At 44.5% G+C, this 14,319-nt stretch overlaps 2 protein-coding genes across 2 annotated transcripts; one reads left to right on the top strand and one right to left on the bottom strand.

Moving 5' to 3' along the window:
* Positions 1-146: 146 nt before the first annotated feature.
* On the top strand, positions 147-6,096 carry LOC124308037 (nose resistant to fluoxetine protein 6-like). The gene is made up of 14 exons (XM_046770349.1): positions 147-768; positions 862-1,540; positions 1,804-2,006; positions 2,394-2,608; positions 3,703-3,791; positions 3,917-4,113; positions 4,188-4,348; positions 4,457-4,622; positions 4,733-4,926; positions 5,026-5,167; positions 5,262-5,451; positions 5,533-5,675; positions 5,769-5,877; positions 6,005-6,096. The coding sequence occupies exons 2-14, from the start codon at positions 1,243-1,245 to the stop codon at positions 6,067-6,069; spliced, it is 2,172 nt and encodes a 723-aa protein (XP_046626305.1). The 5' UTR covers positions 147-768; positions 862-1,242; the 3' UTR covers positions 6,070-6,096.
* Positions 5,963-13,867, bottom strand: LOC124308035 (uncharacterized). Its single transcript, XM_046770347.1, has 13 exons — positions 11,956-13,867; positions 11,691-11,873; positions 11,066-11,301; positions 10,788-10,999; positions 10,349-10,425; positions 10,073-10,269; positions 9,841-10,001; positions 9,591-9,759; positions 9,307-9,500; positions 9,116-9,245; positions 8,853-9,042; positions 8,615-8,757; positions 5,963-8,496 (listed from the first exon to the last, which is right to left on the bottom strand). The coding sequence occupies exons 1-13, from the start codon at positions 13,679-13,681 to the stop codon at positions 6,337-6,339; spliced, it is 5,778 nt and encodes a 1,925-aa protein (XP_046626303.1). The 5' UTR covers positions 13,682-13,867; the 3' UTR covers positions 5,963-6,336.
* Between the last annotated feature and the right edge of the window lie 452 nt (positions 13,868-14,319).

Here is a 14,319-nt window from a genome sequence, read left to right as displayed (position 1 = left end):
CAAGGCTGTTAACACCAATCTTCAAAGATATCCATGTGTTAATGATACCTCGGTACTATTACGATTTCCTACCCCCACCGCACATGAAAACGATTTAGAGGTCACTGTAGGGAGTTTATATGGTTCGCGAGAAGCAACTCGTAGGTTTCCCTTCTCTCTGGTCACACTCAGCTTGTGCCTCGTCGTGCTTTTGCGACAACGCGGTGTTCTGCTGAATTGCCAAAACAATTCCGAATTGACCAACCACTACACTCAGTGGCGAGTCAAGCAGTTACATCACGATCGCCGGGAAGAATCAATGTCTGTAGCCAGACTCAAATCCCAAAGTGAGACTTGACTCTGACCGTAGACAAACGCTCGCGGACGAAACTTGTAAAGCTCTACGCGTACCGATTCATTGTTAAAAACGGGTGCGCGTGTGTTGTTCGTTGCAAATATGCAAAGCATAATAATCACTTGTTGCATTTAATTTCAATAACCGCATAATAAATGTGTTAAAAGACAAGTAAACGGATTTTTAGAATTGTTTTTTTTACTTCATTATTTTGAAACAAGACGAATTTACTTGAAATAAGTAAAAATCTGCACATGTTCATTAGCCGTGAAGATCCCCAAAACAAACAGCGGCTAGTATTGAGTTGCCTGTTTTTAAATATCCAGCATCGATGCGACTAGTCGTGGCGGAAGGAACGAGTCTTCGCAGTACGAGTTTGGCATTCGCGGCAAGTGTTTCCGTCTACGAACTATGATCGAACTCGCGTAACTATTGTAGGTATACATTTATATTTTTTTCAAATCATCGACCAATGCGCGAGGCATAATATCACAAATGAATATTTATTCTTTCATAATAATTATAAGGTGTAGGTCTCAGAGGTGATTAACCATCGACGGCCAATCGAATGACGCATGTCCTTCCCGAATAATTCCATCAATTTCTATACCTAAGCCGCGTGTACCGGACGTTGATGAACTTCCAACGGCACTCAAGCAACGGCGCTGAAAGTGTTACGAAATATCTACGTACGTGAAAAAAGGACGGAGAAGCGGTGCGACAGTTGTTAAAAGTTATTAATCGAACGAAGGTGAAAGTGAAACTACGTGAAACTACATTGTGCCGAGTATAAGGGAGAATTGAAACACCTGTTAATAATTGTGCTTAAAATGGGTGCGCAAACATAAACTAGTCACCGTAAAAGAACACTTTTCATCAGACATTGTATAAACCAAGACAGTCCAGCTATGCCTACGGTCAGACCGTGGACAGTTATAATAGTGGGACTAACCGTCTCCCATTTTTCGATTGTCTTTGCCGGGGCGAAAGATGAGAGTATATGGAAAACGCAGAGGTCCGGAAAGGAGATCGATGCCCAGGTGGAGCTCGTCTACGAAAATGACAGCGGAAGCATGCTTCCGTTGTTGTCGAGAGATCTGACTCTTCTGGGCCAGGCCGTCGACATGATAAGCAACGACGCCTGCAAGGATCAATGCAAGTCGATGATGGCGGGAATTCACAACCTGACGTTATGGGCCGTAAAGTGTAAGGCTCGTTTAACGTTAATTTAGCGATGTAAGTCCGGCTAATTTGCAAGTCGCGGCAAGCACAGAAATTTGCGTTGGTCGTTACGGCCGCGTTATGTCACTTCTCCGCAAAGCGTATTCGCGCCTTAATAAACAGTACACACTTGACGAATCGTTGAATTAACATATCTGTTTATTTTGACACCTCGGCACCGGCTGTGCACGCGCTCCGTGACTACTCGGAAAAATTTACTGACTCGAGATCTTCCACCCCTTGCTTAGTTTACGACGCGTCGGGAAAATTTCCCGAAGGAGTACTCGGCGGATCCTTGTACCAGCTGGGAAATTTCGACGAATGCCTTCAGATCGGCCCTCTCGACGACGCACCTCTGGGGGTCAACGGACAGTATTGCCTCGGGGAGGTGGGAATCGGCGTGCCTGATCTTTACCGTAATCGAAATGGCACTATTTGGAAGGATTTTGGCGTAAGTCAGCGCCCCCACCTTGCTATACAACCAGTACTACTCTTCGTCCTTAGGGCCAACTCAAGGAGGCCCAACGCGCTCCAATTTTTGCCATTTACATTTGCAGTTTGTTTATAAAAAACATGAAGTGCGCTATTCAATTCGACAACCAATCTGGGCACAGTTTCGTCCTCGGCTTCCGTTGCCTTCGAATTTCCATTTCATCGTCACTTTTTCATCAATCTTCTTCCTTACTATTTTTCACATCTCGTGAACAATTGATCCAAGAAATGGTTAGGAATGGTGTAATTTTTGTTTTTATTATTATAACACAGAAGTGCAAATCTGCGCAAAATTCTTTAGTTTGATGAATTAAGACAGTACAGTACATTTGCATCTAATCACCAGCCTCCGTTGGAGAGGTCCGATGTTGTGGTGACGAAACTCTATTGGGGAATCTGCGTACCAGCGGCTTGCGAACCCCAAGACGTGGAGGATGTGGTTCGGTCCGTTTTGGCGGTAGCCTTCAGCGGCTCTCGTTTGAAATTGACGCCAAGGATACCGGAGGGTTCTTGCTACAAGAGAACGTCTGAGAGCTACAACAATCTGGACATTGCTTACACGTGAGTGAACGACGGCGACATACTTGCAAACAACCGCGTCACCGAAATTAAAAATTGCGCAAGACCGAGAGTAGCGTTCAACGAATAGACGCGGTCGGTTTCGAAATTATTCAAAGCTTATGCAAACCGTTCATTACACCTGTACCATTCGCGGTATCTCGAAGTTTTGTACAAATTTAACTAAGCTCGGCTTGTTCAAACATCGAAACGTACGCGGAAGCGACCTGCATTATTTTGCTGATTCAATATTATCCGAACCAATTATGTTGAAAACGATAAATGATTCGGGACATAGATTATCTTCAATCGAACTGCTCGCGGGATCCGTGATAATTAGACGTATCAATTCGGAAAAAGACATCAAAATAGACACCGCCAGGAGGCTTCCTTTGACAAAATCAATAAACCTCGGTACGTTCTAAAATCCGGCCGACTGCAGACCATTTCATCCTACTAACTGCATAAGTGGACGTTAGTACCTACTTATAATCAACGTAGCAGGAGTGTTAAAAGAATGTTTTTACTACTAACGGACAGCTCTGAATATTGATTTGCAGAAATTAAATTATACTTTATTATCATATGCGAGCGTTTTTGTGCCTCACTCGAAGCCTCGCTGCTTGGTTACCAATGTTATGTATTATATTGGTATCTAATTAACTTTTTTTTTATTCTCATGAAATGAATACAAATAGCCTGATAAATTTTGATAATCAACCGATAACTCAACTACGTGTCATACCGTTCAACCTCGAATAAGAACATCTTGGCGTTCGTTAAACCCTGCGAAAACAGCATCGGTAATTGAATTGCGGGATCCTGATCATATTCCTGCCTGGGCTGAACAAAAACTGTAGGCTTATGAGTTTTTACTCATCAACAGCGCTGTGGCTTCCAGTGCATTTTCAATTAACTAATTATACATTGACACCGGTATAATATCTATTATTTATGAAGATGAAACATTATGCGCCGCACGCTCGAACTTGAAATGAACTCCGAATTTGAAATTGCAATTACCCACATCTGTATACATATATATGTACATAGGATTTCTGTATGAACGGTACACGTATCTTTTTCCGTATTTGCAGATGGTTAATATTCTCACTGATATTCCTCCTATTTGCGGGAACTGCGTTTCACCTAACGTATCTTATAAGAAAAAAGAATATACCGGAAGGTGAGTAGATTTCAACTTACATCTACGCGACTTCGATTACTCACGTATGTAATCGATATCATAAAAAGGCTAATAAGACGAACGCATTAGCAAAGTTTAAATTTGTTTATTTTTTATTTTCTCAGGTATGCTGCCCGAAGCGCTCATGGGATTCTCTGTGATATTGAATATGAGAAAACTGAACAGCAGTCCGAAAATGGAAGAGATAGATCTGAGCTGTATTTCTGGTATCAAGGTGATCGCGATGCTGATAATAATCACGGGACACTCACTGATATTTATCATCAGCGGTCCTGTATTGAATCTAAAATTTTGGCAAGTTGTAAGTATTAGATTATATATACATACAATTATCATCCAAGTTCACCTTGCCGTAATGGAATCTCGCTATTTCAGGCTGTGACAAAAGTGGAAAATGCAGTATTCCTCAACAACCCTCTTTTGGTAGATACGTTCCTGTTGCTGAGTGGATTTCTCATCACTAGCCTCGTCCTCAATCAACTCAACAAAGGATACTCCATCAACTTCCTCTTCGTATATCTTCTACGTTACATAAGGCAACCTATTACTCGTAACATACATCCATTACAGCCCTAGCACTCATACGTGATTAGTACCCGAAAAAATTCTTCCCAAATTTACTTGTAAAATATGCCAATAATCAGATTGACACCGGCGTACTTCGTGGTCGTTGGATTCTACATGACTTGGTTCTCAAAACTGGGCTCTGGTCCAATGTGGTCTCGCGTTTACCTGGAACAAGAGCGATGCCTGGCTTCATGGTGGTCCAACATTTTGTACATCAACAATTACGTGAAAACTGACCAATTGGTACGCGACACACTCATCGGAAGTATCTTAGCTTTGTCTTTGCAGTTGAAACGAGATAAAACGCTTCTATTCGCACGAAGATTGTCTGATTACCGCCTTTACACTTCTAGTGCATGTTCCAATCCTGGTACCTGTCCGTCGATACGCAGCTCTTCGTGCTTGCTCCACTGGTGATTTATCCCCTGCACAAATGGCGTAAAGTTGGAGAGTTCATTCTAGCGGCGGTTACAGCTGTGTCAGTTATCATACCATTCGTCATAACGTTAACGCACAACTTGGACCCGACGTTACTGGTCTACAGCGAGTAAGAATTGAATTTCAGCTATTTTCTCATGGCAAGATACCAGCACGTCAAGAATAATTTTACCCGTGCCAATGAGTAATAATTTGTCATTCCCTGTAGCGAGATGTCGGACTTGTCAACAAATTACTTTTTCATAACGAGCTACGTCAAAACCCACATGAGGGCGTGCTCGTACTGCTTTGGATTAGTTTTCGGATACGTAGTACACCGAATACGACTGTCAGATTACAAACTGTCATCGGTGAGTTTCTATCCACATTCAAGTCGTGGAAATCTCTGCTAATTTTTCCACCCGTGCAAAGTAATCAAACGAACACCTGCTCTTCACCTCGCAGACGACGGTAACAATCGGATGGCTGTTCGCGAGCTTGTCTCTCATAGGCTCCATGTTCACAATCGTGATTTTCTATGGACCTCTGAAAAACTTCAAGCCAGTCGAAGCTGCACTCTACGCGTCCTTGCACAGAGTCTTCTGGAGTCTGGGTACAGGATGGGTTATCTTAGCCTGCGTTACTAAAAACGGAGGTATGGTACTTTCGAACCTTCTTCACGATACATCACCGTAATCGGCAAAAGCATAAAGTATTATTTTCTTTATCGTTACAGGTGTCGCGGCAAAGATACTCCAGTGGCGGCCATTCTTACTCCTCAGTCGTTTGACCTATTGCGCTTACCTGATGAATGGAGTGGTCGTCTTAGGGAACGTGGCTTCCACTCGGAGCCCACAGTACCTAGATTTCGTTGCTTTGGTAAACAGTAGTATTTTCCACAGCTGTGACTATTGGAAACAAAATTCGTCTACTCAGCTTCGTTACGAAAGTAACTCATGATATTTCTTACAGTGTCAACAATGCGCAGCCCATTGGGTGGTCACGTTCGTTGGCGCTCTGGTATTATCCATGACGTGCGAATCTCCAATACTTAGACTGGAAAAACTCTTTTTGCCACGAGGTGAGTTACTAAAACTTGAGAACTTGCAGATACTGTCAAGTTCCGAAACGTATATGGAAAGGAAATGCATTAATTCACTACTTTATTTAATATTGAAATCATGGTGTGTATATTTTCATCATTTCAGGGAGACAAAAGGCAAATACCGACAGGAAAAATGAGAGCCAAGATACCAATACTACAGACGCCTGATACAAAATAAAACCGTACTTTTAAAGAACATAAATATCTATTTCCACTAATGTATTATACCCTAATGTGATGATGGACCTGTCTATATATTGGGATACTTAAGAGTCCCCGTCTTCAGACGTACGGAATAATTTCCGGTAAATCGGACCCCGCTGCTTCTTCTGCATATTCTTCATCTTCTCATTCTTCATCTCGCACCAGCTGTACGTATTTAACTGTCTTTCAGCCACCGTTATAACATATGCCCAATACCACAGCCCAAATCCGTCAAGTCTCCTCTTGATTCCATTCCCAATTCGCCTCTTCCGAGTACCGCATTTGTTCCTTTTTTCCAGTCAGGAACTCCGCGTCTTTTTCTGCGGACTCTGTCGACTCCAACTCAGTTTCCTCAAGCCCACTAACCGTGGAGCGTTCTTCATCCTCAATCCAATCCAGACTAGCACTATCACCGCTATTACTAGCAGGATATGAGACTGAAGTCGATTCCGCTTCATCGCCTCCAAAGTAACTAAGGTCTTCGTTCTGTCCTCCTGCTGATGGCCTGGCACGTTTAATCTCGTCCTGTTGCAGAGCATCTTTTCGTCCTTCCGAGCCACCTGACCGCGGTCTGGCGTCTTTATCCTTGACTAAGAATCCTACTGGGCCATCTTCCTCTGACCTGGACTTCTGCATCTGCCATGCCTTTTTGAAGGGATGTTCCTGCTCCTGCTCAATAAGCTTCGGCCGCTCTGGCAATACGTATTCCGGGTCCTCCTCGCTCGCTTGACTTCTGATAATGGAGGCCCGCTTGAAAAGTCCAGTTGACGTGGTCTGGCTGTCGCTCATATCAGCGTTTTCTTCCTTGACAAAATCCCACCCAGTATCCTCCTCCGCTTCCAGTTCCTCCTGCGAAATTCTATCTAGATTCTGCAGCGACGTCCGTTTGCTTACCTTTTTCAACATAAAATCGTAGCTCGACGGATCTTTTTCCTCATCTACAAATGTTGTTGGACTTACGGCAGGGCGTGACTGTTGCCTAGACGGGTTCCAGCTCGTCTCATCTTCGCTCTGGGTGTCGTACCGTTCTCGGAATGGAGGTCTAGTCTCGCGATAATCATTTCTAGTAACATCGTACGCATTTTCTTCCTCACTTTCGCTCGGCTCGTGTGAATAGGCATCGGAGGTCGTGTTTGGCACTTTGCTGATACTCCAAGCGCCGAAACTTTTTATTTCTGACGAGTCGTTCAACAGAGCCATTTTACCTTCGGCTGAAGATCGTCTCCTCAGCATGCTCCAGTCCTCCTCTTCGCTCGCAGTTCCAGTTTCATCGGATGGCAAAATCTTGCCTATCTTCTGCCTTCGTAACCGCAGCTCGTATTCCCAGTTCTCCTCGTCACTCACCCTCGGTTCTTCCAACGGCAAGACCTTCGCCGGTAATTGCTTCTTCTTCCAATATGTCGGCTCTTCTGTATCACTCAGTACTTTTCTCTGGAGATCACTTGCACGTGGCAAAGATCCCGTCGACGATCTGAGCGCTGATGATTGTCCATCCAAACCTTTCGTTACTGTTCTTTTCCCATCTCTCGCGCTCTGAGAGGCTGAACGCTCTCTGTTCACGTATTCCCATGATGGCTGCTCTATCGGTCTCCACATTGAAGCCGAGAGTCCATCAGTATCTTTCGATGAAGGTCGTTCTCCTTTCGTTGACTCCCTCGATAGGACTTCGTGATCCTTGAGGTCTGACTTTCTGCCGTCACCAGCTCTCAAGAATGAATCGTCTCTCTGTTTGAAATTCCTTGACGATTCCTCTAGATCCTGTACCATTGTTTTTCTACTCTCCCAAGTTCTAGGCTGCGACCGTCCATCTCTTCTGCAAACATCTTCGTCCCGTGGTTGTTGAACGGAAGATCTCTTTAGAGTTTTCGGTTCATCTACGTAGTCGTTCGCTAATATTTCCTGACGACTGAGGCTTCTCCTTTCCCTCCTCACTTCTTTGTCCTCGTCGTTGCTTCGTCTTGGTATTTTTCTAACAGGGGTTTGTATCCAGTCCCACGTGGGAATTTCCTCTTCCTCCTCCGCGTTGCGTCTAATGAATGATTTTCTTCTAGGATGGTCATTCTTGAATGTCTGAACGTCAAGTGTTTCTTCTCCATCTAGATATTCATCCTCGATATTCCTGCTCGAAACTATGTCCTTTTGCCAATCCCAGCCAGTGGACTCGACTTCTTCGTCAGCTAGTGCGCTGTCTTTTTCTACTTGTTTTACTAATATGTGGTTTTCAGTCTCAGTCGTTTTTTCATCAGCCTTATCCACGCTGCTGACCTTATCCACCGTCAATCCATCTGTGAATTCCATTATCACGTTCTTTACTTCTTGCATAGGCAAATCCAGAAGCAGCGTCAATGTCACTGACACGCTGATAACGGCTGCTGCTTCATACAAATCGATCTGCAAGCAAAATTCGAACACTTTTTACTACAGTAATACTAGAAGACTGGTGCATTAATAGTCAGTTCAAGGGAAGTTTTTCTATTGTTATCAAAGAACAAATGAGTAAAATACTCACGGATCTATGAAGTTGGAATTCTGCCGTATACCTTGTGATTCCGACGTTGTAGAAGAATACCGCAAATTGTGTCAGGTAAACGGAGTAAGAAATCCTGCTCAATACCACCAGCCAATGGTGGGACAAAAATCTGTTTAATACTCCTGCAAGTGAGAAGAGACTAACAGTTGATCACCAAAACACATTTGACCAGCGAAACCCGTTACGAATACCAATTTCTACGTAAGTTCCTACAAACCTCCATTTTGGGTAAACGAGGCAAATATAACCCACGATAAAGAAATGGCCCAGAACACTGGCAGGACCACGGCATAATAAGTTGCTTCCTCAACATCATAAGTGTAATCTCTTCTAGCCGATCTCCACGGGGAAAATAACGACCAGAATCCCAAGGCAGCAGCCACTACCCATCCAATAATTACAAGTACCTGCAAACAGTGATTAATCCGTTCAGTGAGCAAAAAAGAAAAAACTTAACAACGGAATTCGCTAATGATGCACCTTGTGAATTCGAACTTGCTTCCCGGTGTAATGCATGAGTGTTCCAAGTGCTGTACCAAAAAGGTAAGGGGTGGCTCGGTGCAATGGCAGCGCGTACGTCAAATTAGCCGTTTTGTACAAGTGCTTCAGCCTGAAAATGATAATTAGATAGAGCTCCATCCCAATTTGTTAAAGGTAGAGAATTCACTCACGTCATTCCGTGAAAAATAACCAAAGATAAATAGTTGTTCGTCGTAGCCAGATAGCGGAGAGTTGCCGATACTTGTAGCAGGAAAAGTATAACAAGGATACCGATTACTGGTTTGTTGTAGAGGAAGAAAACCAGCATCGGGGCTATCAAAGACAGTTGCATGTCCAAAGCAAGCTGATGCGTGTGCGTGGCGCACTGTAACGGTAGTTGATATATCAGTTACTGGTTATGAACAGTGAAAGGTATAATAATTTTTTGGTATTTAAATTTTGGTATTTAACTCACCATTTCTTCAAATGGCAAGAAATTTTGAATGTAAAGTAAATTGGTCCAGGCATTTTTCTTGCAGAGATCAGCGTTGCTCTTGACAACGCTGTTCCACTGTGGTCCAGATCCCACGTGCTCCATGACAAACGCGTACCAAAACACCACAGCCAGAAGCACTGGTGTTAACCTAAAATAACCATTCTAAAAATACTGTACAAAAATTTTATACAATACGATTATTCCGTTTCCGGATCAAATTCTTGCGGACCTGATGAACCTGGTGACAAATCGACAGAACCATCGAATCTCCCCACGTTTATTGTATTCCTTAGCCATGTTGTACGCGGTTAAAACTCCGCTCAGAAGTAGGAACGAGTCCGTGTATACGAGCGAAACCCTTAGAATAGAACTGATCGGATTATTGGCCACCTGAGCATAGCAGAAGTTATGATAAATCATAAAGCTACTCGGTCAAGATAAGGAGTGCGATCAAAGTCTACCTCAGTTAAAGATATTCTGTTTGCAAAAGGTATTCTGGACATGGGGATCAGTTTGTGAGCCACGTAGAGTAAAATTGTCGCCAGCGTTCTGATACCATGTATGCATCGGATATCGTTCCCGCTTTGGGAATCCTGCAGTAGTAACGTCGTCGTTCGTCGCAATGAGAATGCCATTATAATTCTTTCGGAATAGCTGCCTGCGAACACAATAAACAATCCACGTGGTAAACGCAATGCGGTAGTTATTCGCCAGGTGGTACGAAATCATCACTTTACCTGGCCTGTCGAAAGTGAGGAAAAAATCACGCAGCGTCGCAACCAAGACCAGGCACACTGTCATCGCGTAAAAATACCTGCAGACATAAAATAGTATCAGAAAATGAAGATAATCAAATGCGATCTTATGCTAGTAAAGGGAATAGAAATGATTACAGCAATAAATGCGGCCCAAGGCCAAGGCTTTCTACAACGAATGCAGCCTACGTGGCATCAGTGGGTGCACATCCTCACTTGAGATGCGTGAATTTATTTTTATCCTGGCTGGAAGGCACGCGATACTTCAGCCATGGATTACACTGTTAAAGCTATTAATAATTCAAACTCAACAGACCTTGTGGTTCAGCTTTTACGATTTTATATCCACGAAGTAACGCTGAACAACCAGGCCGAAGAGATGAAACTAAAATTTTACCGTTCAGGAGAAAATTTTACTCACAAAATGGCAACTGTCTCCTTGGAGTACGGCTGCGCCTTCTGTTTAACGTAGCAAGAATCCGGGTCAACACCGATGGAAAACCTTAGTCCCATTGATTCGTTGTAAGCGCTAAGAGCGTCCTTTATCACCGATTGAACGTCCGCTGGTGAGCAGGCAGCCGGAACACAAAGTGCCCAGTTAGCGGTAGTGAATCTTGGAATGAAGTGCGATGGCTGAAAACCTCCTAAGACTTACAACACGCCACCAGTAATGGATGCGCTACGATCTCCTAGGCTTACCCCGTTCATGCTGGCTCTGAGGAACGCTCGGCTCTGCATAAAGTTCACAGGAATTTTCGTGTCGTGTCTTGTCGCCTGCAAATCAATAGTTGCCAGGCAATACTTTCCCTGGACCTTAACCGTCTTCTCATCGACCTTGACGTACGCCTTGACACCCAGACATTGGTCAAAGTCGCCCAGCTGATTTATGTTACCGCGTAACAAGCCCGATGGCACTTTAGCGCTCGAATCCAACACTGTAAGTGAATTTCAAATCATCAGCCGTATTCGTTGTTGTTTAAGTCTACTATTCCGGAGTTGGAAAATATTCAAACATGAGCGAAGCACAAAGCTTCAGTCTTGAATTAACATCAGAGAATAACTCGCACAATTCCAACTCTATTGGCATTGGATAACGGTAGCCACCTTGGCTAAGTGCCGAACGACGACCCCGAGAAATACCGGCTGCTGAATACCTTGTAAAACATGATGATTCTCTGGGAAAGAATCCTCGGAAAATAACAAAATCTATTTCACTTGTTGGCCGATAAACTAAAAGCGATTGAGGTGGCAAAATTTGCGTACGACGACACGTTACAACGAGACGAACAAAATAAAACATTACAAATCGAATACGTAAACTCACTTTGCAAGGCCCACAATTTGTATCCACGAAGTTGTCGTAGAAATATTTTTCCGTGCTGCTGGCAGACGGGGTTTTCTATAGCGGTAAAGTTTGGCGTAAATGACGGTGTGGTCAGTAATAAGTCGTTCAGTTCCGATAGAGTGATGGAGGCCTCCATCCGTTTCTTTGGCTTAGCATTTGACTCTACAACACTCAAGAGGCATGTTACAACGGAAAAGGATAAGGTGTGTGACAATCACGTCCATCGACAGTTAATTATACTCACTAGTTGACTTCCGATCTGATTTTCTTTCAGGGACCTTGACTTTGGACTTTTCGGATTGTTTTGCCAGTGGCTGGGGCGGTGGCTTGGCTTCCTTTGTGGGCTGCCTGGGTCCTGCTTTGTTCTTTCCTTTTTTTACCGTTCCATTCGTCTTTTGCGAGGCGAGAGGTAGGCTGATATTTTCTGATGGTTTTACGACAAGCAATGATTCCGACTTCTGCTCACCGGTGGACGCTGGCTTCAGGACTTCGATTTTCTCTGCGTCGCTCGAAACTTTCTGTACCTGTCGAGGCTCAGTTTTCGTAACCTTTTGAGGTGCAGCTTTTTCAAACGAGTCTTCAATCGACCTACCGAGAACTACTTCCATTGATTTCGATTTGTCGGCAAGTCTGACACGTTCAAGCTTTCGTGGCGGAGGTATAACCACATCCTCGACTTTACCTGTGTCATCCTTTTTCACCTCTGATTGATCGCCGTCGTCGTCATTTTCACTGGACGAGTATTTACTAACACTGATTTTCGAAGCATCCAGAGTTGTCCCGTCGAATTCTGTTTCCTGAGCGAGAAATTTATCACCATTTTCTTCAACGAGATCCACCACTGCAGCTTGATCACTGGCTCCGTCATCATTCCGTGTGGTTTTAGCCGCGGCTTCCATATCTTCGTTGCTTTGTCCCGTACTGTCTGCTGTTATTAATTTTTCGATATCTTCAATGCTCTGTCTTGTACTATTTTCAGTGGACCACATGTGATGCACAGGAGTAACTTTTATGCTCATTTTATCACTTGGCATATCCTGCTTCGCAATTTTAGCTTCGTGCTTTATTCTGATGTGTTTATCTTCCACAGACTCAGTACTTTCAACATCCTCGTTATTTGAGCCGAGAACCTGTTCGTCTTCGAGTTTTATTCGTCCATAGTCAGCATCTTCGTCATCGTCCTCATTTTCACTGGATTTGGTGGCCTCGTCATCCTTAATCTCTTCTTCCGATTCTGTTTGACTTCCTTCTTCATCTTTGGAATAGTTCTCGACATCCTCGTCTTCGTCTTCATTTTCATCCTCACCGTCATTTTCTTCCTCGCCATCAGTGTCATCGCGATCTTCATCGTCATCGTCATTTTCTTCATCATAGTCTTCGCTATCGTCGTTATCATCCTCGTTCTCCTCAGTCTCTATCGTGCCATCGTCATCCTCGTAAGAATTTCCAGAGTAAGACTTCGACTGAATGCTACTCCGGGCAAAACCACTGGCAGCAGCTTTTGTCACAGCGGAATTCCTGAGCTGAGCTCTAACGACATCCGGAACCTTAACACTTGCCACTTTTTCGAACTTTGACTTGACGTAACTGGAAGCACCCGCATGTGCTCGATCATTGTCACGCACTTCACCCGACTCTTCAACAAGTGGTTGACTTTTCGTCGGACGTGACGGGAATGCGGTTGCACCCTCGAATCTCCTGCGTAACCCGATTATGGGGGACGACGAGGTGGCGGCTGACAATCCGGACGTTTTATGTTGAGCGCACTTGCCGAAGAGGGGATTGCACGAGGTTCGCGTTTGCTCGATAGAAGCTGAGCCGCCGCCGTCTCGAATACGGAACGCACCCACGCCATCCGGGATCAGAAACAGTAGTGAAGCCAACGCCAACACTAGAAACAGAATCCTAGCCAGCTGAACTCCGCAGCCTGCTTGGAGAAGGTGAACCATGCCCATGGCGGGCGCAGTCATAGCTCCATCACCTTTGCATTGACCCGCTGGCCCTGTGTTTACCCTGCGACTTACTCTGCCGTTTAATGCTGGACCGATCACACAAACTACACACCAGAACTAAACTCCCAGAAGCGCAACCACCAAGCTGTTCCCGACTGGTCGCTACACGACGGACCCACAGAATTAGAGCATATGGCATCATCCCAGCAGCTATGAGTTTTATTTAGCATCAGCATTTGAATGCTGCTCCGCGACGGCTAGATCAAGACGCAGGGCGTCTGCGCCGCGACGCCCGCCACGCGGTCCCGCTTCCCCACTCCTCGGCGTACCTCACCCGGGGCGTCGCGACGCTCGAAGAGCATATCACGGTGCTCGAAATATACTTATCTGTCACGGTGAATTCTCATCCCAATATAGAGGTAACTTCATGCATCTGCAAGAAAATTCATGTCCGAAGATCCGAAATCTGTTCGCCAAACATCGCATTATACGCTTTTTGCTCTTAGTGATCCAACAAATTGTTACGTCTCCACTTCCGGCTCGACCTCGTACCAAGATATCGCTTCAGCGGAATTCTGTTCCACGACGATGTTCTGTCACTGACATGAACCTATCGTATGCAGATGGTGCACATCGTGCGCAGGTATCTGTTCACA

Source organism: Neodiprion virginianus, chromosome 6 (assembly GCF_021901495.1).
Source record: "Neodiprion virginianus isolate iyNeoVirg1 chromosome 6, iyNeoVirg1.1, whole genome shotgun sequence".
Taxonomy (NCBI): Eukaryota; Metazoa; Arthropoda; class Insecta; order Hymenoptera; family Diprionidae; genus Neodiprion; species Neodiprion virginianus.
The sequence above is the reverse complement of the archived record's forward strand: the minus strand, read 5'-3'. Positions and strand labels throughout refer to the sequence as shown.

Coding starts and splice junctions, on each gene's coding strand:
- LOC124308035 (XM_046770347.1), bottom strand. CDS start 13,681: ATGACTGCGCCCGCCATGGGCATGGTTCACCTTCTCCAAGCAGGCTGC. Junction 11,874..11,955: donor ATCAGATCGGAAGTCAACTA/GTGAGTATAATT, acceptor TGAGTGTTGTAG/AGTCAAATGCTAAGCCAAAG. Junction 9,501..9,590: donor TCTTGCCATTTGAAGAAATG/GTGAGTTAAATA, acceptor CTACCGTTACAG/TGCGCCACGCACACGCATCA.
- LOC124308037 (XM_046770349.1), top strand. CDS start 1,243: ATGCCTACGGTCAGACCGTGGACAGTTATAATAGTGGGACTAACCGTC. Junction 4,349..4,456: donor TATCTTCTACGTTACATAAG/GCAACCTATTAC, acceptor GCCAATAATCAG/ATTGACACCGGCGTACTTCG. Junction 5,168..5,261: donor CAGATTACAAACTGTCATCG/GTGAGTTTCTAT, acceptor TTCACCTCGCAG/ACGACGGTAACAATCGGATG.